The sequence below is a fragment of the Acomys russatus genome, chromosome 4 (assembly GCF_903995435.1).
Source record: "Acomys russatus chromosome 4, mAcoRus1.1, whole genome shotgun sequence".
NCBI classification, from domain to species: domain Eukaryota; kingdom Metazoa; phylum Chordata; class Mammalia; order Rodentia; family Muridae; genus Acomys; species Acomys russatus.
The window spans coordinates 31,898,556-31,922,017 of NC_067140.1; the positions used below are offsets into that span (position 1 = coordinate 31,898,556).

At 47.6% G+C, this 23,462-nt stretch overlaps 1 protein-coding gene across 1 annotated transcript in view; it reads right to left on the reverse strand.

Annotated features, from left to right (window-relative positions):
• The window catches only part of Ext2 (exostosin glycosyltransferase 2), a 128,114-nt gene that overhangs the window by 76,509 nt on the left and 28,143 nt on the right, over nucleotides 1–23,462 (reverse strand). Inside the window, exon 7 of the mRNA XM_051144201.1 lies at nucleotides 19,068–19,161. Coding sequence (XP_051000158.1) covers nucleotides 19,068–19,161 — 94 coding nt within the window. The remainder of the gene's footprint in view (nucleotides 1–19,067; nucleotides 19,162–23,462) is intronic.

Sequence of the window (23,462 nt, forward strand, 5' to 3'; positions counted from 1 at the left end):
CTAAGCCCAGAGTTCCAGAAAGCTGGAACAGACAGAGGAGACAGACTTTTCCCAGCAGCAGCAGAGGAGGGGCTGGGCCCCACAAAAGTAACTCTATTTTAAGAGACTCTGTTGTTCCAGAGAACAGCTGAGAGCTATTTTAAATACAGGCATGGCTGAACGCAGGACCCAGGAGCCACACCTTGCTAACCAAACACTCAGATCTCCTCCTTGGAGCTGACATGAAGCCTTGCTCTGTTGCCCAGGCTAGCCTTGGACTCATCAAACTCCTCCCTCTGCTAATCAAGTATATACCACCACACTCAAGAATCACTGAATTCTTGCTATGAGTTGGTTTCTCCTAGGATTTAATATCACATTTCTTAACTTGCATTTCTATACTCCTGAACATATCTTAGAATTTAGAAACATTATGGGTATCCAGTGCTGTTGTTCTGCCCTTCTTTCCCTTTTTCTTTTATTATCCTTTCTTTCTTTCTTTCTTTGTGTCTGCTCATACACACATGCATGTGAGCACTCACCCACACATGCACATTGAAGGTCATGACCTTAGCATGTCTTCCTCAATCACCTCTCTATCTGACCTTTGCAGACAGGGTCTCTTACTGAAACTATAGCTTGTCATTTTGGCTGGGCCGGCTAGCCAGTGTCTCCATGCCCTTAGCCCTGGGGATGAAGATGTATGCAGGGCTGGGGTGCTGGGGATCCAAACTTGGGTCCTCATGCTCGCATTATACATGATGCAGTGAACCATCAATGCAAACCATTCTGCCCTTTTAAAATTAATAGTCTTCCAAGCTAGCACACAGGTAGTGAAAACAATATTAACAAACACAGTTATGGATCCCACAGCCTACCAAATAATCTCTTTTTTTTCTCCCATCCTTCCTGGGAATTGCATTTGTCTACACCTTCCCCTCAGGTGCCAGGACTTGTTCCTGTAACTCTGGTCCTCCAACTCTAGACTTCTGTTTGCCATCTTTGAGCCTTCTCTGCCTGAATCTATTTGCCTGGGGCCAAAAGAATGTTCCATTACTGTCAGCCATGTCTCCCTAGCCCAATCCAGAGAATTCTGACATCCTCATGTGGCATACGACACAGCTTCCCTTTGTGTCGCTGAGTTTCCTACAAGTTCTATCTTACTCTTTCACCCAAAGCTGTGGGTCATCCTGAGGTTAGAAGGCAAGGATGCACACGATTGGTATTCAGAGTCTATGTTCAAACTACTGGCTGGGAAATCCACAGAGGTCACATAGAGGTACATGTCGTCCATTCAGAAGCCAAGTGTCCCTTTCTTTTTATCTCCAATCTCAGGATTTATTTTGTTGGGGGGGTGATTAAAGAATTAACATTCAGCCTACTGGGTCCATTTAGTGTCGTGTGCATGTGTTTATGACTGCCTGGGATTGTATGTGTATGTGTTGTAAAAATAATTTTAAAGAATGAGGTCCTGAATTTGAGAGGGAGTTGAGAGGAGGGGCAGAGAGGAGAGGAACTTATGTCAATACAGTACTCATGTATGAAGGTCTAAAAAAAAAAAAGTATATGATAATAAAAATGAATTAATATACAGTAGTTCCTTCAGAGACTATGCCATTGCACATCTTCCTGAATAACTACTAGTAAGCATGAAAATCTGAATAGTAACACCCATGGGGAAGGGGGTGGGGGGTGGTGGAGGGGGGTGATCTCTGATACTGCAAGAGTGCCCCGGGGGAGTTCACAAGAGCTCTCAATTAGGGTATTTTCAGGGGTCAATATATGTTTACAAGCTCTTTACATGTTCACATAGCTTTGGATGACACGGTTGATTCCCAGAAAGAGGTGGCAAACCTAGTTTTCAGAGAAAGAACTGGAACGTGGGCAAAGGGAGGCGAATGTGGGATGGAATGCCCCATACCTGTTGCTACATCGTGAAATAGAATTCAGAATAGGAGTAAATTAACGATTAGAGAGAAAACAGGAAAACCTAGCACAGGCCAGGAGCCTCTGTCCTCAGCATTTGATGTCCCAGCTGAATCTGCCTGCGACGCTCTGATCTGGGTAAGGCTGGCAGCACAGTCATCATCATCCTCATCCCGCCCACCCCTCCACACACACTGGCCCTGCTCAGGCAAGACTTCAGGAGGGTGTAGACGGTTGCCTGGTTTACTCTTTGGCTCATGCCCAGCACTCAGCAGTGTTCCAGGACTGAGGCGGGAGGGGGTGGGAGGTGCTCAGGAAACACCTGTCAGTTAATGAGGCACTTGCTATGCAGAAAGCACTGTTTTAAGTGCTTTACCTGGATTCATTCATTTAATCCTCACAGCTCAAGGACTTACCCCGGTTTTATGATGAGAAAATTGAGGCACTGACAAGTTCATGGGGTTTACTGGTCCAGCTTTTCCCTGACTTAAGATTTAACCCGAGGAGCACTGAAGTATGTGCTGAGCTGGGCTCCCACTGAGCTCACTAAAGGGATCAAGCAGCAGCCGAAAACTCTACAGTCTACAAAGTCCAAGTTCTTTAGAAACCTCCCTTTCCCAGATGAGGAGGGCATCTGCCATCTGGCCCAGCAGAAGGCACAGGCTGCTGTAAGCCACAATGGAAGACCCTTCCGAGAATGACCGTGACCATGAGGTTTCAAGACTCAGACTAAGGGTCTAGGAAGTATACTATTTTCTTTTATTTTTGAGAAATTGTCATGGCCATTCTAATACAGTCAGGATCCAGATTTCATAGGGACTATAAAAGCAGAGGAAGACTGCAGGCATCTGAAGGCTAACAACTTGTACAAGGTTACACAGAATTTAATAAGGTCCAGGCTTGGTGGCCAGCTTAGGCTACATAGTGAGACACTATATATCAAATAGAATGAGAGAGAGAGACAGAGAGAGAGAGAGAGAGAGAGAGAGAGAGAGAGAGAGAGAGAGAGAGAGAGAGAGAGAGATAAGGGAGGGAGGGAGGGGGAATACTTGTTACCACATGCCATGGTGGTACAAGCCTGGAATCCCAGCTCTCTTGGGAAGCTGTGACAGGAGGATTGCAGTAGGTTCAAGTCTTGTTTAAGGTATATTATCTATTTATCCAGCCAGCCACCTCTCTCTGTCATTCTGTTGTGATCAGGAACCATGATAGGAGGCTCACCCCACTGGGAAACACTGAGAAGAGCTGGGCCAAGTCACCTCACATGGCCAATCCTCCATGTTTTCGCACAGTGTGGTGAGGTGCTACTTAAGGCATTACTCTTCCCTGGTACATTTTCCCAGGCAAAGCATTACTCAGCCTGGTTCCTCTCCGTTCCTACTGCTGGTCCTTAGGAAGTAGCTGGGCTGCATTAGGAAAAACACCTTGGGAAGGACTTCACAGTGAGACCTTCTCAGCAGAGCCAATGACAACTGACAGGTACAGTTTTTGTTTGGCTCGTGTACATGATACAGCCCAAGCTGGACTGTGTCTATCCCACGGCCCTAAGGGACATGACTATGGAGAAAGAGCCGACTGGGTCAATATGAGCAGGGGGCAGGGTTACAAGACAGACAGTGGTGTGTGAATTCAGGACAGCGTGTGAAGAGGAAGCAGGAGTATAGTTACCAGTGAGCAAGAAGCCTCCCAGAATGCAACGCTGCGAGTTCATCCTGAACTTGGGCCACCAGCCTGTGCTACACTGCTGTGGCAGCCCTAGTCTACTAAGTCAGACATGAACAGACAGAGAGCACACACACTGACGGACACCCCCCACCTCCCTTTGAGACTGCTTGAGAACAAAGACCTTAGCCTGCACAACTCACAGGCCTTCCCATTTCAAAATGATTTCAGATGATTATCACAGTTCAAAAGGTGCTAAACAAAGAACCATAGCATTTCATAAACACAACTTCCCACTTTCAACTCACAGGCTTCAGACTCTTCCAGTGACTTACTCAGCTTCTCAGGCCTGCTTGCTTCTCTATAGGAGAGAATGACAGCTCCCTCATCCCAAAGTGGCCAGTGCCGCAGCTGACAGAAACTACCGTTCTGCCAGCTTCCCTGACTGAGAAGTGTGAGCACAGAGCTACTCCCAAAACACTTCTCAGGACCACAGGAGGGCAGAGGTCAAAAGCAGACACAGTATAGCCTTTGTTCTGAGCACAGACCCTGCCACACTCTCTTGTCTTGTCTGCCAAAGGTGATGTAATGATCAACAGTATGCTTTTGGATTCTGGAAAAACAGAGAGCCTCTCCTGAGGTCCCTCCATCTAGAATCTCGCCTAGGCTAAAGACATCACTAGCAGAAGACAGATTTTCTAATTAATATTTATAGAATGACAACTTTGGTTCCTTGCCAAAGATGCTAAGCTGAAATCATCTAATGCTCATGTGCCCTCAGAGCTGCCTCTAAATAGCAAAGTTTTGACTCCTGTTCCTTGGGAGTCGAGCAGAGGTGGGAGGGCAACCTCTGCTCTTTCTGTCCTCTTGCAAGATTCCTGAAGCGGGGAGGGGCACTGGGCTATCTTATGACTCAGGCTTGTTGGATATGAAGGCATCAGGACAAAGCATGTAAGCCCCATGGTCCTTGAACCATCAGTGACACTCCCAGATGCTGGGATGGTTTAGTATTTGCATGCTTCTGCATTCTTCACAACGAAACTCTCTCAAAGTAAATGCCTTGGGGAAAGTTGGGAGAAAATGGGGCAAGAGAGGGCTTTGTGATCACTCTTAGGAAATACCCCAGGGTAATGACCTCCTGTCCTGTGGGAAACCAGAAGTGGCAGAGGAGGAAAGGGGGAAGCCTGAGTCATGTTTCTTGACATGTGACAGACAGGTCTTGAAATAGAAAGCCATAGGTTTCCAGTCTCAGGGGTATCACCTTCAAATATGTCAACGTTCTTAGGGTAGATCAGTTTTCCCAACTGCTGAGACCCTGCTGTGAGGCGAGGTCCTAAGCAAAACACAAGCCCTGACTGGGAGCCTTTGAGGAGGCAGGAGCCTTGAGGAGTTCAAAGGCAAGGCCGGCCAGTGGCCTGCACCTTCAAGAGCCACAGGGGTGAAAGGTTACTAAAGCAGGAGCCACTGACCAATAAAATTATGTTTGCCCAACTCTCTCAACAAAGAGACTAGAGACTGCATTCTGCCTGCTCAGTTTTTGGAGTCATGCCTCCTCTGACTCCCACTGTTCTCCAGGCCAGATAGGAGCTTCTTCAGGGCCCAGCAGCTGACTGGCCTTCTCTCCTGGCTGGCTTCATAAAAGAGCTGAAAGGTGCACTGGAAACCTTTAATCAAGGTCTGTCATCAAAAATAAACAAATAAGAGTACAACTTGGGTCAACCAGCTATAAAGGAATCTGCCTGGGGTGAGATTTCCCGTGTTTGCTATGCTAAAGCCGGGAGAAAGAAAGCATGCATTTGTTTGACTAGAGAAGGTAAATATAAAACAAGCCTTATTCCAACCAGGCCCACTTGAAAGGCCTGGAGCTGTTAATTAAAACACCATACACACACACACACACACACACACACACACACACACACACACACACACACACACACACCATGCAAACCTACTCTGAGAGCACAGCTGAAAGCTCACTCACCCCCAAAGCTACCACACTGGCATGGGGCCCTCTCCGGCTTTCTGTAGGGAACAGCTGCAAACAAGGGCAGGGAGCTATTACTCTTGGGCAGGTTCTTTTATTGGTATGGACGTGAACTCAGCAGTCAGGGTGCTCCTGCCGCCCTTTCCACTGTAACACACATTCCAAGAAGAAAGATGGAGTCAGCAGTCTTCTTGATAGAGCCCCAGATCCTCTCTGAACTACTGCTGGAGGCTAGAGAGCCAGCCCTGCTCCCTTTCTGATCAAGTCTTGCCGGGCACATTCTGCTGGGGATCCAAAAGCAAAGGCCCTGCTCCTTGCCCCATAGCAGGACTCTGAGCACAGTGTTGTGTTGGTGGCACTCTTTTTGCCCTACCCTTTGTCACTGAGTGAGCTGGGGTGATTGTGGCCCATTACATAAGGGCCTCAAGAGATCTGACTATGGCACATTATAGAGAGACCTCTCAAGAGGCCCTTGTGCCCAAACCCAGAAAGCTCTTCACAGTGGGGATTCTGAGCCCTCCCTCCTGCACCTTATCCTTAAAAATCCCTTTAGCAACTAAGTAGAAAACAAAGGTCTTTTTCTCTGATGTTTCTTAAGATTCCAAAGATGACACCTGTGGCCATGCAATATGGCAGTTTGCCCAGAGCTTGCTAGAGAAGCAGATCTGGGGAAACAGTCTCAGCTGAAGAGAGCAGAGCATATGCAGTCGGGCCCATTGTCTACATGCTGCACCACAGTCTTCTCAGATGCCACACCGCCACATTCAACCCTCATCTACAGCTCAAAGCCACAAGCAAAGCTCAAGGATCTTTCTAGAATACAAGTGATAACTGTGCAAGCATCTCAAGGCCTGATCCAATTAGGCTGAAATTCAAATTCACCTTAATATAAATGTGGACTTTAAACATGTAAAAAGAAAATACTATTCCTTCCAGTAAAAACCACTAGGACCTGAAAGGTTACCAGTAAAGCACAATGTCACTACTAATGTCCTTACAGACATGAACAGTGAGCACACAGTTAGGTTATGGGGCTGGGGAACTGAATCCATGGCCCCGTGCATGTTAGGTAAGCACATTTCTACTAAGCAGCTTGCCACCCCGTATGTACATGTTCAAATGTTAACAAATTAGCCCGTAAGTGTCCATAAGAAAGAACACTACATTGCCAGGAACGGTTTACAGAGAGCTACACTGTCGCCACCACTGGACTTATTCAGTATTAGCAGATTTTAAGTGACAATAATAAAATAAATGCATGTAATCATTGCCTTATGCTCCAAAAACCCAAACCCAGGATCATAAGATGAATCACACATTTATAAAATTATAAATTACATCACCCCCAAATAACTATATAACTTTAAGTTCTCTAAGCACGTGCAATGCTGAGAGAGACAGTTCATATCCGTATGTAATACTTGATCTTGGCATTTGTAACTACAGACAGGAATCCTTTACAACGGTTATCAAAGATGGCAGCGTATTAAGCATCATTATGCCATGTTGTGTAAAAAACCAAGACAGCTTATTTTACAAATCAGTTTAACGCTTACTGAAGACTTGAAAACATACCAAACATTACATTTGACCACTGACAAAGTGTCATTTTATAAGCCTAGATATTTTTGTAAGCGGTTGTATAATAACTTCACAAAACCTGCAATGACATGTCCTGTAAAGGAGTTCTCAGAAATTTGATAAATAGTCTCACTCTGTGGAAACAGCAGCACAAAAACTAAGACAATTCTTACTCAGGCTGCAGATTAATGCGTATACTTTTATTAGAGGGGCCAGTCCCTGGAGCCGGGCCTCATAGTGGGGACTCGTCATGCGGGATTAACTTTAGCTTAGAATGTGGTTAGCTTTAGACAGTTTCCTGCTGATGTCTAAGAAGGAAACAGTAGCTACTTGGTTCTCCCTGAACTCCTAGAAAGGAGCCCTAGAAAGGGCTGAACCACACATTTACGACTTCACACTTACATTATTCAGTGTGGTCAGAATTACAGTATAAGAAGGGGCTGGAGAAATGAAACAGGGATAAATGGCACTTGATACACTTGCAGAAGATCCAACTTTGTTCCAAGCACCCACAGCGTGTAACTCTGGTTCCAGGGATCCAACGCCTTCTCTGACCTCTGAAGGCACCAGATATTCACGTCGTACACAGACACACGCAGGCAAAATTTCCATACACATAAAATAAAATGACTCTAGAAAATGTGAAAGAATGGTGTAGGGCTTTATACCCACGTCATTATCTTAGGTTACAGGACATCGGTTTGTCAACTGGAAATAGCGAAAAGTCAACTCTACCACTTTGGAGTCTGAGACACTCTGGTTTAGTTGTCCTTTCATTTTGTCTGTCGTCATTCTCCCTTTAGGACCAGTGCTTTCACTGTTTACTCAACCCTATGGTATAGCTGCATATGTCAGTCTGAGTACCTCACCACAAATACACCTTGTCTTTTGTCTCAACCTCAAGCTAAATGACTCTTTTAAACTGAACAGGTTTGTAAAAATGTTCATACTCAAAACTACTAGGAAAAGGAAAATTAATGTTTCTGACAGAAGGGGGTTACAAAGTAGTTAAAAAAAAATGTCCACTGACTTTGCTGATCACCACCAACTTCCTCCTAAGGCTCTGTGGGAAGAGCAGAGAGGACAGGACACCCCCACCCCCGCATGGCAAAGCTGGGAAGGAGAGGAGGAGAGGAGGAGAGGAAGGATGCTAGGCTCAGATGCCTGGAAAAGCATTCTGGGCAGGAGATGCCAAAGATTTTGAAGCTCCCATCAAGCCACTGGCCTCAATCCAGGTAATGGCTTTTCCTTCCCTTAGTTGCTGGCCGCAAGCTTTTTCCAGCAAAGAAAGAAAGGGAAGTGGAAAAGGTGAGGAAGGGGCAGCTTCCAATCAACTCAATCTGTGCAAGAACAGAAGGCTCAGGCATTGATGGACCAGGGGCCTCTACAAAGCATTCTGGGAGGATTGCTTAGGATGGGGACTAAAGGGCAGGGAAGCAGACTCAGCAAAGCCCCTTTAACGTCAATAACAGCAAAGCTGCAGACACAAAGACTGCAGGCTGGAGCTGCCCTCTGGGCTTGCCTACCTCCTGCTAGGAAGGCAAGCTGCACAGGGAAGAGCATTTGTCAGCACAGGGTTAAAGAAAGAAGCCCCTTGGAAGCCTGGGTCTATCCTGGCCTCTTTTTGGCTTCCTTCCTACCAACAGCCAACAGTGAGGTCAGACTCACAGACGTTAATGACCCGCTAACCTCCCTTCCCCGCCAACTCACCACGGCACTACCCAATGCCTTCTGCCTGGCACTTTTCTTCAGTTTTAATATCAAAATTTTCACACGTCTGCTTGAGCTCCTGGACTCAGCAGAAAGGGCCATATAGCTGTCAGCAAACTGATAAGAATTTTCAAATGACTCCAGTGGGCCTCTTTATAGAGAAGAGCCAAAGCAGCCCATAAAGCGAGAGGGCAGGGGCCACGGAGACCAGCGCTCACACAGCTTCACCATGGCACTAAAATGAGCCTCAGATTTATGGGATGTTTTAGTCCCTGGCCCAAATCATCAGGGGCTGAGGCTCGTCTCTGCTCTCCAGTGGGACTTCAAATGTGAGATAGAACTGGCCAGGCAAGAAAGGGGTGGTGGGGGAAAGGAGGCTAAGAGACCAGCGGTGGGGGGGTGTATAGGGGTGGGGGGAGGGGTGGGGGGGGAGCAGAAAGTAGAGAAAAATCCCATCCTAAACCACATTCTTTCTAATGGGATGTGAACAGCTACTGTTTCTGACAGCATGTGACAGTCCCCTGCCTGTGCTCACACCCATACTTCCATCTAGATTGTCACAGCTGTCCACTACCTAGATGTTAATTTGGATTTTAATTTTCCTCTGATTGTTTATTTTGTTTTTAATTTTTTAGTCCCCTCCCCTCAAAAACGAATAAAACTCATGACTCGGCAGAGCAGAGATGAGAAGATGAAGGAAGGGGAGACTCAGTAAGAAATGGCTCCACTGAAAAGGGGGAAGTCATAAAGGCGGACACAAACAAAAAGGCCGGCTAAGGAGGAAGTGATGGTTATCTCCCTGTAGTACTGTTGATCTTGAAGAAGAACAGAGGTGAACGCCTCCACACCAAGGCGTAGGGAGTACACCCGAGCCACAGTTCTCGATTCTGTTTCAAGTTTCCAAGCCCAGAAGCAAATGCATAACACATCCGCACGCTAACTCACTGTGGTTCCTGAAGACCACGCTCCTTACCAGGGGCACTTGCCCAGACTCAGATGCAGACCCCAGGGAGTTCCTGAATGGCCACCAGCACGGAGCTGGGAGCAGAACCCACATGCTTTAAATCTCATCCGGTGGATGGGAGCTCTAGGCAGTATACCTAGGCCAGGTTCAGACTAGAAAAGAGGAGCCTGGAAAGCTGAGTAACTGGCCCGCAACCACAGAGTCCATCAACAGATCATGGAGTTGAGGATCTAAATTCAGGTCCCGCCAACTCACAAGCCCGGAGATTCCCACTACCACATTTTAAAAGCTTTTTTTGCTTAGGACTCACAGTTAAAACATACAAACACGCTTTCTATGGCAAATTAAGGCAGACTTTTCTTTTAACTTTTCTGTGCTGAGGATTGAGCATAGGGTCTTGTGTATGCTAGGCAAGTGCTCTGCCTCCGAGCTATACCTCTACCCAACAACTCAAGACATAAGCTGATTCTCCAGGAAATAATTACCTTCCCCCATATAACACTCTTGATAGTTTCCTATTCTCTTAAAAAAAAAAAAAATTAGCTGCCAGTTGTGACCCACTGGATTGACCTCAGCTCACCCCGGGCTGGAAAACACTGCCGTATATCACATTAAAAACAAAAAGCAAAACACCAGACTAGATGCCGTGAGACCTGGGTTCCAGTACTCTAAGACTCTCAGATGTGTCCTCAAGGTTATCAGGGCCCCAGGCCTCACCGGTCATTGGTGAAATCTGAGGAACGCCTGGATAATTTCCAAGACTGGAGTTTTACAAAACCTCCTCAGTTACCTAGCCTGCCCTTTTCTCTCACATGCCAATCTTCTCCAAAAGTTTTCCACTCCTTCCTTCTAACTCACTCTGAAGCTCTCAGCTGCTGGACACTGAGAGCCAGTCCTAGCCTGGGACGCTTCATCTGGCTCCCACTTATCTCCCAGATCTCCAGTGGAGGGTAACGCAGCTCCTCTCCTTTTCTCCACCACACTGTTCAGCGGCGAAGCCTCCTTTTCTCCTGGCCCGCTCTCCTCGGGGAGCCATTCTCACTGGTCCTCAGGGCAACTGGCCTGTGGCTTCTCATTACTGTTGACACTTGTACCAGTACCTTGAGTTCCCCTGTGACAAAAGAGGCTGCACTCCTACACAATGCCTTCTTTTACTCTCCTTTAGTATGCCAACACAAAGCTAGGAACAAAGTCTGTGCTGAGGTTATGTGCATCTGAAGACTGGGGTGATGGTTAAGTGAGTAAAGTGACTGCTATACAAACATAAGGACCTGAGTCTGGATCCCCAGCACCCATGTAGGAGGTAGCGCATGGTGATACAGGCCTGTGACCACAGTGCTAGGGATTGGGTGGGAAGGAGGGGCAAAGTCAAGAGGAGCTCTAGGACTTGCTGGCCAGGCAGAGGAGCCAATTAGTGAGCACTGAGTTCAGTGAGGGACCCTGTCTCAGACAAATAAGAAGGACAGTGATATCAGAAGACACCAGATGCCAACTTCTGACCTCTACATGCATGCGCAGACACGTGTACATCAACACAAAAAACACACTACACACATACAGTATTCACCCACACAGTATGCATAAATTCATTTAATAGTTAAGTGAAATTCTATAGAAAATCCAAAGCAATGAAGGGGCACTGGCATCACAGCAGGCAAGTTGAGCTGTGACACTGCCTGGTTATGCTCGCCTGGACAAGACATACCAAGGCTGCCAGAGGATACAGCTTTATGGTCTCTCCATCTGGACCTCGAGGATTTAAACCTCAGAAGCTATACCAAACAACTGCAAATCAGTCCAAACCTTAAAGACAGGAAAATTTATTTACAGGCCCCAGTGCACTATAAATCTGAGACAGTTCTATTAAAATGCTTTTCTTGGCTTCCCATCAGATACTTGGTAAAAGTCTTTTTCCAACAAGGTTCCTAATACCAAAGTTTAAAAAAAAAAAAGTTTAACATACACACAGAGAAATGTTCTTCCTTAAGATACCGATTAAACCAGCTCTTATTTACCCTGCTTTAAACAACTGCACAGACTGGTCCCTCACAGTGTGGGGTTATATACACGGGAAAACTCAAACACAGAGTACACAGTACTACTGAAAAAACATGCATTGAAAATCTCCCTCAAGTGGTAACCCTCAGCGAGGCTCTACCATCGGCCACAGAGCCTCTGAGTATCAGAACTCACTTCTCCTTTCAAGAGAAGAATTCCAGCCCAGAAAGTGTCCCCTCTGGGGGGAAGTGGCACAGTAGCGGTTTTTCTTCTCTGGTGGTGCTGGGGTCTAAAATCAGGGCCTCATGCACGTGAGGAAGTGCTGCACTGCCGGCCCCAGGCTTTTTAAAAGCAAGCTGGAAAGCCAGGCTGAGGAAGACAGCAGAGTGGCCTCTCAGAACTGAAGGGAAATAGTCTGTGTGTGTGCATGTTTACATGTGTGTGTGTGTGTGTGTAGTTCAAAAAGTATGATACAATAATTAATGTATTACATGTGTGTGTATGTGAAAGAATGTTAGTATGTGAGTGTGTGTGCTTCCAAGAGTATACTCTACTGATTTAGTACATGTATACATGTGCGTGTGTGTATAGTCCCAAGAGTACAATCTAATTTATTACATATGTACTTGTGTGAGTGTATATGTAGTTTCGAGAGCATAACCTACCAATTTACTTATTATATGTGTACATGTGTGTTGAGTATGTGTAAAGTTCCAAGATGATAATTTACTTATTTAGCATGTGTGAATGTGTGTGTGTGACACGTGTGTGTGCGTGTAGTGTGTAGTGTGCGTTGACACATGTGTGTGACACAGCTAGTATATGGAGGTCACAGGACTACATGTAGGAATTGGTGCCCCTCTCCACCATGTAGGTTCCAGGGACTGAACTGGGGTCGTCAGGATGGCACAACAAGCTCCTTTGCCTCTGTGCCATTTCGGGCCCTATCTTGTGTCCATAAAAAAATTCTCCATTTCACAGTTGGTAGAGAGGGGTAAGAATGACATGAATTACAGAACCGATCCCAGAAATTAGAAGTGACACCCTTGCCTCTGAAAGTATTTCTAGGGATGTCCAGCTTGGCCTATCTCAAGCAACCATTTGGGGAGAAGGCTAGTGAGGTGACAGGAAGTCAGATTGACTGGCTGGAAATGCAGTCTGATTTCACCACAGCCCAGGCCAAATGGCCCTGGGGTCTGGGTGCATTGGTGGCAGAACAGCCTGCCTCGGGCTGTGTGGTCTTTGAAGATCACTGCAGGTAAAAAGCTGACTCTTCTAACAGCCTATCTCCCTCGTGTGGAAAGAATCTGCTTTGTAAACTGTGGTATGCTGAGGTGGGGGTGAGGGAGAAATGGGCACAGACTGCCATATAACCACTAGGGACAAAGACACAGGGGCTCAGGGGCTGAGATGTCTAGACACCATGAGGGAATCACAGAACACTTTTATAAATGAAGGCTGAAGGGTCTGGAGAGATGGCTCAGCAGTTAATTCCCTGAACCCACATGGTGGCTCACAACTGTCTGTAACTCCAGATCTAGGGGATCTGACACCCTCCTCTAGTTTCTGTGGGCACCAGGCACTCAGGTGGTGCACAGACATAACATGGAAGCAAAGCACTCCCACCACACATAAAATAAAAATAAGGACATTTAAACAAATAAGAACTTAAATATTCCAAACAAAACCTTGTAAGACATAGATGATCCAGTATTTTAAAAGTTATATATGCTTAGCAGGTTAAACTTTAACTTAAGGACTTGAGGCTTCCATTAATAACAACTTTGGGGGAAGGGCCCACAAATTGATATCAAGACTGAGAATGCAGACCATGAAAAACAAACCAAAGGCACTATGTCCCAAAGAGCCACACCATCATTTCTGTCGGGAAGCCTGCAAGACTTCTGGGCTTGTGTCTGCTATGTTGAGAGTTCTAACCCATCTCAGAGACTCATTTGTGTCATTGTCCTCCCAGTCAAGGTTGTGGCATCTAAACTGCTGTAGCTATGGAAACCAAATATTGGGATTCAATGAGAGGAGTCTAAATAAGGCAAGACAAGAGCGCCCTCAAGGAGCTCACGAAGTACATGAGCATGGGCAAGGGGCACGGGGTTCAGGCCCGTGGCCTCTCATGCTCAGTCTGAACCCCTTGCTATAGGCAGAGGTACTGGACCCCAGGCTTATTTGCCAAACAGTGGTCTGTCTTTTCCCTACTCAGCTTCTCTGCAGCACAGCTATGTGGCGCGTTTACTAGGCAACCACAAAGGTACATGAGATTCAACAGACCAGAAACACACAGCTTAACTTTTCCTGAGTGATAGTGACTAAAGGGAAGACAAAATGTTAACGTCTTTGCCACCTCCAAGGCCCCTGGTCAACTGAGTACAAAGGAGAGTTCAAAGGCAAGCCAGGCTCCTGTCTTCCACCTCCTAGTGTTGCTGGAGTTAAAGGTCAGCAGTGGTGGAGCCACCGACCAATAAAACAGCGTTTGGGGACTCTGCTCAACAGATAAACTGGGGGTCCACTTACACCTTTCCCTCCTCACACAAACATTTCTAATGAGCCAGTCCAGCGTCTCCCCAGCCTTCCAAGACAGGAGATGGCATACGACCTCTTATGCTTCAGGGGAGACTGGGGCATCTGCCAGTCTCTGCAGAGAAACAGTCAGCTACAGATTTCCTCCTGCGCCATCTCCCAGCCAGGCTGCCCGGCAGCACAGCCTGAGTGCCATCCTCTCCAACGGAGCTTAGTGTCCTCTGGAACTGACACCATCTTCCCAACCAGCTCTGAGGGCAAACACTGAACCCCAAGATGACCTTTGCCCTTGCAGGCAGAGTCAGATCCTTACTACTGCCCACAGTCTGCCCCTGAAAAAAACAATTAGGGCTCCAATCAATCAATTAACTAGCTAATTAGCACACCGGACAATAAAAGTCCAACTGACACCCAGCTACTACAGTTGTCACATCTACTAACTGAAGGGACTGCTGTTAACGTCCCTCCTCATGCCTGTAAGCTGCAGTTAGACGTCCCAAGGCTGTGTGCTCATACTGCTCACAGGGGCCTTTCCAGAACTATCTGCCAGAGACACTTTTCTTTGTTATGTTCTTCTTTGTGACTTCTGGCTTCATGGCTCTGGCCCTGCCCCCAGGCATGGTTGCATCATGCCTCTCTCCATTAGGACAACTGAACTCCCAGTTAAGATGATGGTGATGAGTGTACCAAACACTCAGATCATAGCCTTTTTTTTTTTTTTTAGTTTTAATTAACGCCCTTCGTGTGTGTGTGTGTGTGTGTGTGTGTGTGTGTGTGTGTGTGTGTGTGTGTGTGTGTCCGTCCGTCCTTTGGCCATGTCTTTTGAGAAGCAAGCAGCTCCTGGCATTTGGAATTTCTCACAGATTTAAATCCATGACAGGAAAATTAGTCACTTTAAAGTGGATGGGGACCCCTGCTGGTGACAACTGTCCCTGCAGTCCATTAGGCTCTTGCTCTGATTGTCTCAGGATGATGACTAGGCCCTGGGGTCAATTCACACTGACCTCTCACCTGGAGATACCAGGCTCAGTGATTCCAGATGCAACTGGTTTTCTCCAAAAGGTGTATGCCTAGATCACAAAAATTCCTAAAGCTGAGCTCCCAGGGAGGACTTCCTCAGGTGTATGAGCAGTTTTAGTGCTCCAGCCAAAGTCAAGCTCAATGGGCAGTTGTAAACAGAAGACAAAGGAAAGCATGTGTGGTTACAGAGCAAGAGCAACACCCTGACACACATTGGTGAGTCCCCCAAAGACCCATATGTAAAGGCTTGGTCCTCAGACGGGGGAACAGGGAAGCACTGGGACCTGAAAGAGGTGAAGCCAAGTGAGGAGTCCTCAGGCCTGTGGGCATGCCCTCAAACGAGGCTGTGGGGCTCATCCCCCTTGTTCTCTCAAGACCACTCACCCCAGCACCCCCACATTAGCACCGTAGGCCAAACCAGTGAGCTGACAGCCATCAGACATGAGCCTCCAAGCTCTTTTCTTTGTAAGCTCATTGCCTCCAGTACTTCTTTGCAGAGACATGACACTAACACCCTCCAAACTGAGAGATGACATAGCATCAGTGGAACTAATGGTGCTCAACTAAGCCTGATTGTTCAACCCAAGAAGAACATCTGGCAATGCCAAGAGACACTGGTAGTTGCTACAACTTGTAGGAGGGGCAGGTGCTACTGGCTTCTAGTCAGAGTTCAGTTTTGCAGCCTTTATAGCAAACTGGAAATTATTTCAAGCATGTTAAATTGGGACCAGTCCAGTTCAGAAATATCAAACTGGGGGACAAAAGAGACCACTTGGGAAACACAAAACCTGAGGAAAGGCAGGCAGGCAGGCACTTCCGAGAGCAGTTCCAACTAAAGGAACACCAGGAAGCAGGGGAGAGTGAGAGACTGAGGCAGGGGAGCCCCAGAGCTGGTGTGATGGAAGGGGCCCATCAGCAGAGGGCACCTCTATGATCAATGCTGGATGGGAGACCAATGTTCCTGCCAGAGACAGGATTTCCCTGAGTTGTTCAATGACAGCCTAGAACAGGAAGGGCAACTGTGCTAAGCCCTTCATTCCACAGATGACAAAATGAAAGCCTAGAACAGCTCAGTGCCTAGGATGGTAGCACAATTAGTATGGACAGGCACCGGGCTCAGACCCAGCCTTCATACTCAATAACCAACAAGCCGTGTGCTTTACCTGCTTTTCATTCATTCCGTTCTCAGCTGCCGCAGGGACTCTGAGCCTGCTAGAAGCCAGGTGTGTCCCAGGCAGGCACTCCCACCCCTGATCCTGGAGAGCAACCAAGCCAATCTTTGGGCTGTCAAGAGGCACTTTTCCCAAACACAAGTGACCCCTTTCTCAGCATGGGGTTGGTGGGGCAGAGGAGAATGGACAGAATCCACTCATCTCCCCAGGCCTGGCTTCTCTCGAATATTCCTATGGGAGAATCTTGTGTGAGGTGCAATCTTATGTAGTGCATGATTCTATAATTAATCTAGTAAACAAAGATTCCATTAACCAGGGTGTGGAGGCACATGCCATCAGTCCCAGCACACTAGAGGCAGACGTGGGTGGATCTGTGAGGACCCAAGCCAGTCTGGTCTACAGAGTGAGATTCTATCAAAAATTTAAAGCAAGTAAGTTTTAAAAGTGATACAAAGAACACACCCAGACTCTTCAAGAGTCAGTTTCCCCCCAATGCTACAGGTTTATGGTGAAGATCTGGCAATCTCTAGACTAGTTCTCAGATTTGCAAAGCTCCAATGAGGTCAGTGGTGAACAGCAGGAAGCTCAGAGCCTCCCTGCTCAGAACCTCCCAGCAAACCAGCATGAAGGCTATCGGCATCTGCAGCCTGCAATCTGCTCTCTATCTTGGATGGCACAAAGTTCTTCAGAAGGACCTTCCAGGGCCCACAGGAGGCAGATTCTAGCCTAAGAGTGCAGGCTGGCATCCACCAGGAGATCTAAGAACCTCCTGGCCAATCACAATGTGAAAAAGTGCTTAGTGTCACTGATGCTTGAGGGCCTGTACTAAAGGCCTAATGATCCCTGATCAGCAGTGGCAGCATGGTGGCGGGAGGTGGGGGGGGGGGGGGATCCAAGCATTTAGAAGGGGGGTTATGGGGATGAACCCTTGAAGGACATGGTGGGACTCTGGCCCCTTCTCTCCTCTCTGCATGCTGTGCATGAAGTGAACTGCTCAGTTCAGCTCTATACTCCACCATGACCTGCTGTCCCTATACCCAGTCATAGCCTAGAATCTGCTGAACTGTGAGCCCAAAGCAACCCCTAATGTAATTATCCCCAGTATGCACCACACTGATGAAAACCACTAGCACAAACACCAGAGTACAAAGGGTAGAACTGGGCATGGCCATTTTCCCTCTCTCCTAAACCCCTGGGGTAACCAGTGATGGGAAATTTTACTTAACAGCAACAGGCTATGGTAAAGAAACTGGATAACACATTCACAGCATATAGAAGCCGTAAAGAAAAGGGAGTCAAGGTACCAGGAGGGCCTGGGCAGAGGAACGGTGGACAAACAGCTGGGCAGGCTGACGATACAGGTTGGAAACTGGTGGCTCAGGATCTCTTCATCCCACAGCTGGGTGACTGCCTGCCCTCATCCAGATGGCCTGTTCTCTAGCCACAGTCGAGGAGCCAGGCTGAAAACATGGGCTGCATGCTGAGAACTCCCAAGTCTCTTCCCCCTTATCTCCCTCACCCGTGTGTGTGTGTGTGTGTGTGTGTGTGTGTGTGTGTGTGTGTGTGTGTGTGTGTGTGTGTGTAACACATGTGAAGACCAGGGGTTTACATCAGGTATTTCCTTGATTCCTCCCTACATTTATTTATTTATTTGGTCTGCATCAGGTCTCTCGCTCACCCTTAAGTGTATCACTAGAATGAGTTTCAGGGATCCGCCTGTATCCATCTCACCAGCACTACAGTGATGGGCATGTCACCAAGCCTGGTAAGCATTTAACTCACTGAGACATCTCCATGAAAGGAAAGACACAGAAAGATGAGCACAGCACCAATTTCAGGCTCATCTTTACATTGCTTTAACTTGCTTCACACTGAATCCAGGTGAGGCTCCTTTAGGAGAGAGCAAGGAGACAGAACAGGAAGCTGCCGAAGTTCTCCAGGCAGCCAGAGAACTGCCCAGGAAAGGATCAAAGGGTAAAGAGAGGTCTGCAGAGGGAGGCAGGAAACTGGTGAAGGGGGGATAAGACCACTTGTCACAAAGGCTGTCTTCCATGCTGCCCTGGCTGTCTTGGTCACTGTCACCTGCTGTCACTTGACATCCTGAAATCACTGCAGGGGTCCCCTACCACAACCTGAGATCCCTGTCATTAATCTAAACCAGTGGTCTTCAACCTTCCTAATGCTGCCACCCCTAAATACAGTCCCTCATGTTGTGGTGACCCCCAGGCATAAAATTATTTCATTGCTACTTCAGAACTGTAATTTAGTTACTGTTGTGAATAGTAATGCAAATATATCTGATATGCAGGAGATCTGATATTCGCCCCCCAAAGAAGCTGCATTCCACAGGGTGAGAACCACTGATTTAAACATTCTTGAGGCAACTCACCTAACCTTCCCTTCTTGTTACTAGCTGATCCAATGAGTGCACAGCCCCACTGTGCTCTTGGCTAGAGGGCCTCTGTGATCAAGCTGCTGTTCCAGCACCTCCACCTCCCCTCCCAGGCCAGGTATCTCAGCTTTGGCCGCTTACCTGTCTCTGCATCTCTTCAATCTGCCTTTGTGGGATGTTCTGCAGGATGCTGTACACGTCAGACATCTTTTCCTCTGGGACGACCACAGACGCCCTGGGGATGACAGCACTATTGACATGTGCACAGCCCTTCCCAGAAAGCAACACTGTACATTGTCCTCTTCCCTTCTCACAAGCATAAACAAAAGCCCAAAGCTCTGTCAGCCCTACATCCTTCTGTCTGTTCTGTCCTCCCCAGCATCAGAGCCACCAACCACAGCAAGCTCTGTCCCGCCACAGGGCCTTTGCATGTGGAACGCTGCATGCCTGTCCACCCTTCCCTACCCTTCTCGGCACTCTCTGAATTAACAATCACTTCCCCATTTAGCTTCCACACAAATCCATTCAGCATTTACTTATGACAGACCTACTATGCGCTGGGCATTGACAAGTCAACAGAGAACGTCAGAAGAAAGTGACGGGTGAACCGGGCATGAGAAGGCCTGTGGGAAGAGAGCTCCAGGCACAGGGCTAATGAGTGAAAGGTCAAGGAAGCATCATGTTGGGCATGGTCCAGAAACAGCTAGCTAGGAGGCCCCTGTGGCTGCCATGGAGTAAACAGGATGGAGAAGAACGTCAGCCAAGCAGAGAGGGGGAGGGTGGGTCGCAGTGAGGCACACAAGGACGTTGGAGGCCAGGGAGGACTCGGTGCTGAGCTGGGAAACCACTAGGAGGTAGAGGCAAAGGCCTGAGAAGCTGACTGAGCTCCACCAGGCCCATGCTGTCTATGGGGTCACGAGGTGACAGGAAGCAGGCGCAGGAGCAGGAAAAAGGACTGGAGCCCCTGCCGAGGCAGCAGAGCTACATAGCAGTGGAGCTGGGGAGAGGAAGGGGGGCTTCCTATGCCCCACACCCTGCACCTCACAGGATTCGCTCACAGACTGGGTCTAAGGAACGAGAAAGGGAGACTGGCATTGACTTCCAGAAGTACAGTGTGCAGAGGATGTAACTATACTTGCATAAAGTAACTCATTAAAATCTAGTTTCCACTCCCGCCCACAGGTGAGTCTGCCCAACACTGTACCCAAAGCGCCCAGTGCACGGCCTCACACACAGCCAAGACTTCATTGACATCTGCTAAATAAGTAAATGATTTTTGAAGCAGAGACAGGACTGAGGACCAAAAAGATCTGCCATAATTTCAAAGCTAGCCAGTAAGAGCTGGTTATCTGACCTCAGCCCCTGACTCCAAACTGCTGAGTCCTCTCTCCTGCTGCTCATCCGTAACACAACACTGAAGCTGACCTTGATCTCTGTAGGAAACCCCTTCACACCCACTGCATCGCTGCCCTGCAAGGCCCTGGCCAAAGTCTCACTCTCCTAGCGATGCCCAGCCAGAGTCTGACCAATCAGATTATAATATCTGGGAACTGTGGGTTCGCTGCTCTCCTATCCCTAAGTAGAGAGCTTCCTTGAAGAGGAGCCTGAGCTCACTCCTCTTGGAGAACCTATGGCTGACAGTGATGGCGAGGGTTTGGACACAATGTCCCCCATAGGCTCAAATGTTGGAATACTGGGTTTCCAGCTGTGGTGCTGACTACAGAGGTTTGAGGGAAGTATGTCTCTGGGGGTGAGGTGGGGGGTGTGGGGTGTGGGAGGTGAGTCCCTAGCCTCGCCCGTTCCCAACTCCTGCTCTGCTTTGTGCCTTTGATTGAAGATGTGATCTCTCAGCTTCCTGTTCTTGCTGCCATGCCCACCCACTATTAATGGGCTCTTAGCCTCTAGAACAGCAGTTCTCAACCTGTAGGTCACAACCCCTCAAGGGGTCAAGCAACCATTTCACAGGGGTCACATATCAGATATCCTGCATATCACATGTTTACATCATAATTGATAACAGTAGTAAAATTACAGTTATAAAGTAGCAACAAAACTAATTTTATGGTTGGGGTCACCACGACATGAGGAACTGTATTAAGGAAGTATTAACGGCGTTGGGCAGGTTGAAAACCACTGCTCTAGCACTGTAAGCCAAAACAAACACTTTCTTCCATAAGCTGCTTTGGGTCATGGTATCTTATCACAGCAACAGAAAACTAATACAGCACTGGCAAACACTAGTGCTCAGTAAATGCTTTCATGCATGGATAAATGCTGGGGGCAGCTTCTCACGCCCCTAAGATATACAGAAGGATGTCATATGGTCCTCTTTCAGGTAGCCAGGCCCCTGCTCCTTTTCTGGGATCGCACAGCCCTCTAAATATACATCTGCTAAAGTTACATGGGGTGAACACCCCAATCCAAAACTCCAAGATCCAAAGTGCTTCCAAATCTGGTTTGTGGATCACCAACATGGCACCACACGTGGATAATTCATACTACAAGACTCTGCTTGATGCACAGAATTACTCAAACGATCATGTGAATTACCTGGAGGCCACCTGCATGAGCAGCCTATGGCATATAATGAATTTTGTGTTCAGATCTGGCTCCCTCCACAAGATGTGTCATTGTATGTATGCAGCTATTCCAAAATCCGCAACAACCCACAATCTGGGACAGTCTGGCCCCAGCATTTCAGATAAAGGATGCAGAACCCGAGTCCCTGGCTACTCTTCCCACTGGATTCTAGCCTCCTCAGCAGCAGAAGCTACCATATTATTAGACAATAAAATGTCATCTTATTGTCAGTAGGCTTTCTCATAAATGTACAATGGATGATAACCTAGCCAGTTAGTGCTGTTTAAATTCTTCAAATGTCTTTGCTATTGGACCAGGATAAATTATCATAAAGAGAAGAAAGCAATTAGATATTTGTGGCAAAGTAAGTGAGGGATCTACAAAAGAAAATAAATAAATAAAGCTCAAGAGTCTCCCACCAAAGTGTTATAGAAATGGCACATGGGACCAGGGTCAACTCCTGTGAACACATCCAAGCAGGATCTGCATTTGTCCCCCTGTCTTGGAGTTTCCAAGCTTTCCTCACTGAGGTAGAGGCTCTCCACTGGCAGCCTGTGCATTGCACAATTCCACAGCAGTGGCTCTCAGCTGCAGTGACGGCTCTGATCACCTGGGAGTTCCAACTCAGAATCCCTGGGACAAGGTCAGAAGCTCTCCAGCTGCATCTAGACTGTGCCAGCCCAGGGGTGGTGACTAGGCTGTGTGGGCCACCCAGGCTCTGCAGCTACTGAGTTCTGTACAAGTAATGTAAATGAAGGGGTTCAGCACTGATTCAGTAAGACTTTGTTTACAAAAGCAGCCAGCCTGTGGGTTCGACCCACTGGATTCAGAACTGCTCTAGGCCAACGTGCTAAGAATGATGGAAGACACAGCAAGCAGGCTAAAGCAGCAGCGGCTGGGGATCTCGCATCCTAGGCCTAGTCTCAAGGTGCCTCCCATTCTGGAATATGTCATGAACATAACCTGGGACTCTAGTCTAAGTAAGATTTGTTTATGTTCTGTGCATTTGTTACACACACAAACTGAATGAACAGTACACCAGCACCCTTTGATTGTCCACTCTTACCAAACATTGCTGGCTTAGTTCATACTTTAATATATTCGAAATGCACAGACAATTTGGGGAAGGACTGTGGGAACCAGGCCCAACTGGGCTGCCTGCCTGTCTTGCTGTTTCATGTCCTGTTTTTGCAGCTTCCATGTCTGTGTTTATGTTGGTTAGCTAGTCATGTTTACTGCTCTGAGAACGCACCCCTCCCCTCCTCAGGACTTTTCCCCCTGTGCTCAATCACCTCTTGAGGGCTTTCACCTGTGAGTGGCATTCCTGTTTTGCTTCCTATAAAAAGGCTCTTTGGACACTGAATAAAAGCTGCCGCTGCCGCTGCCGCTGCTCTCTTAGCACAAAGGACCTGATGTTTTATTGTGTGTTAAATCCGTAGTCCCTCACCCTTGACTCAGTACCACGGTGCCACAAAGGGCAGCAAGGCAATGAACCACCGCTGCTTCCTGGAGGACTGTAGGGCTGTCCCCTAGCACATGAGCTCAGTGCTAGCATCTGATTCCTCTTGGCCAGCACTCTAAAGAACTGTGTAAAGCAGCGTGTGCCACACTCACAGCTTTGGCCACATTCAAGGTCATATTTTTTTTTCCTAAATAATGGGCTTCATTATGTCATTCACATGCATGTGTTTCAGGTACTCTGATCTTATCTCTGCTCCCATTTCCTTCTGCCCCTGCCAACACCAGCACTTTGACTGTGAGCTGTTATATCAAGGGTGGAACTGTCCACCTGTGTCATTCTTGACAGTGCTTAAAACTTCATGCTTTGCAATGTTTCTGACTCATAAGCTAGACACACTCAACCTGCGGTTCTCAGGGCTGGGTATGCACCACCATGGTCTTTCTCTCCAATACTGGCCAAGCCGCCAGCTCTAGTTCACTAGACAGTATACTTAC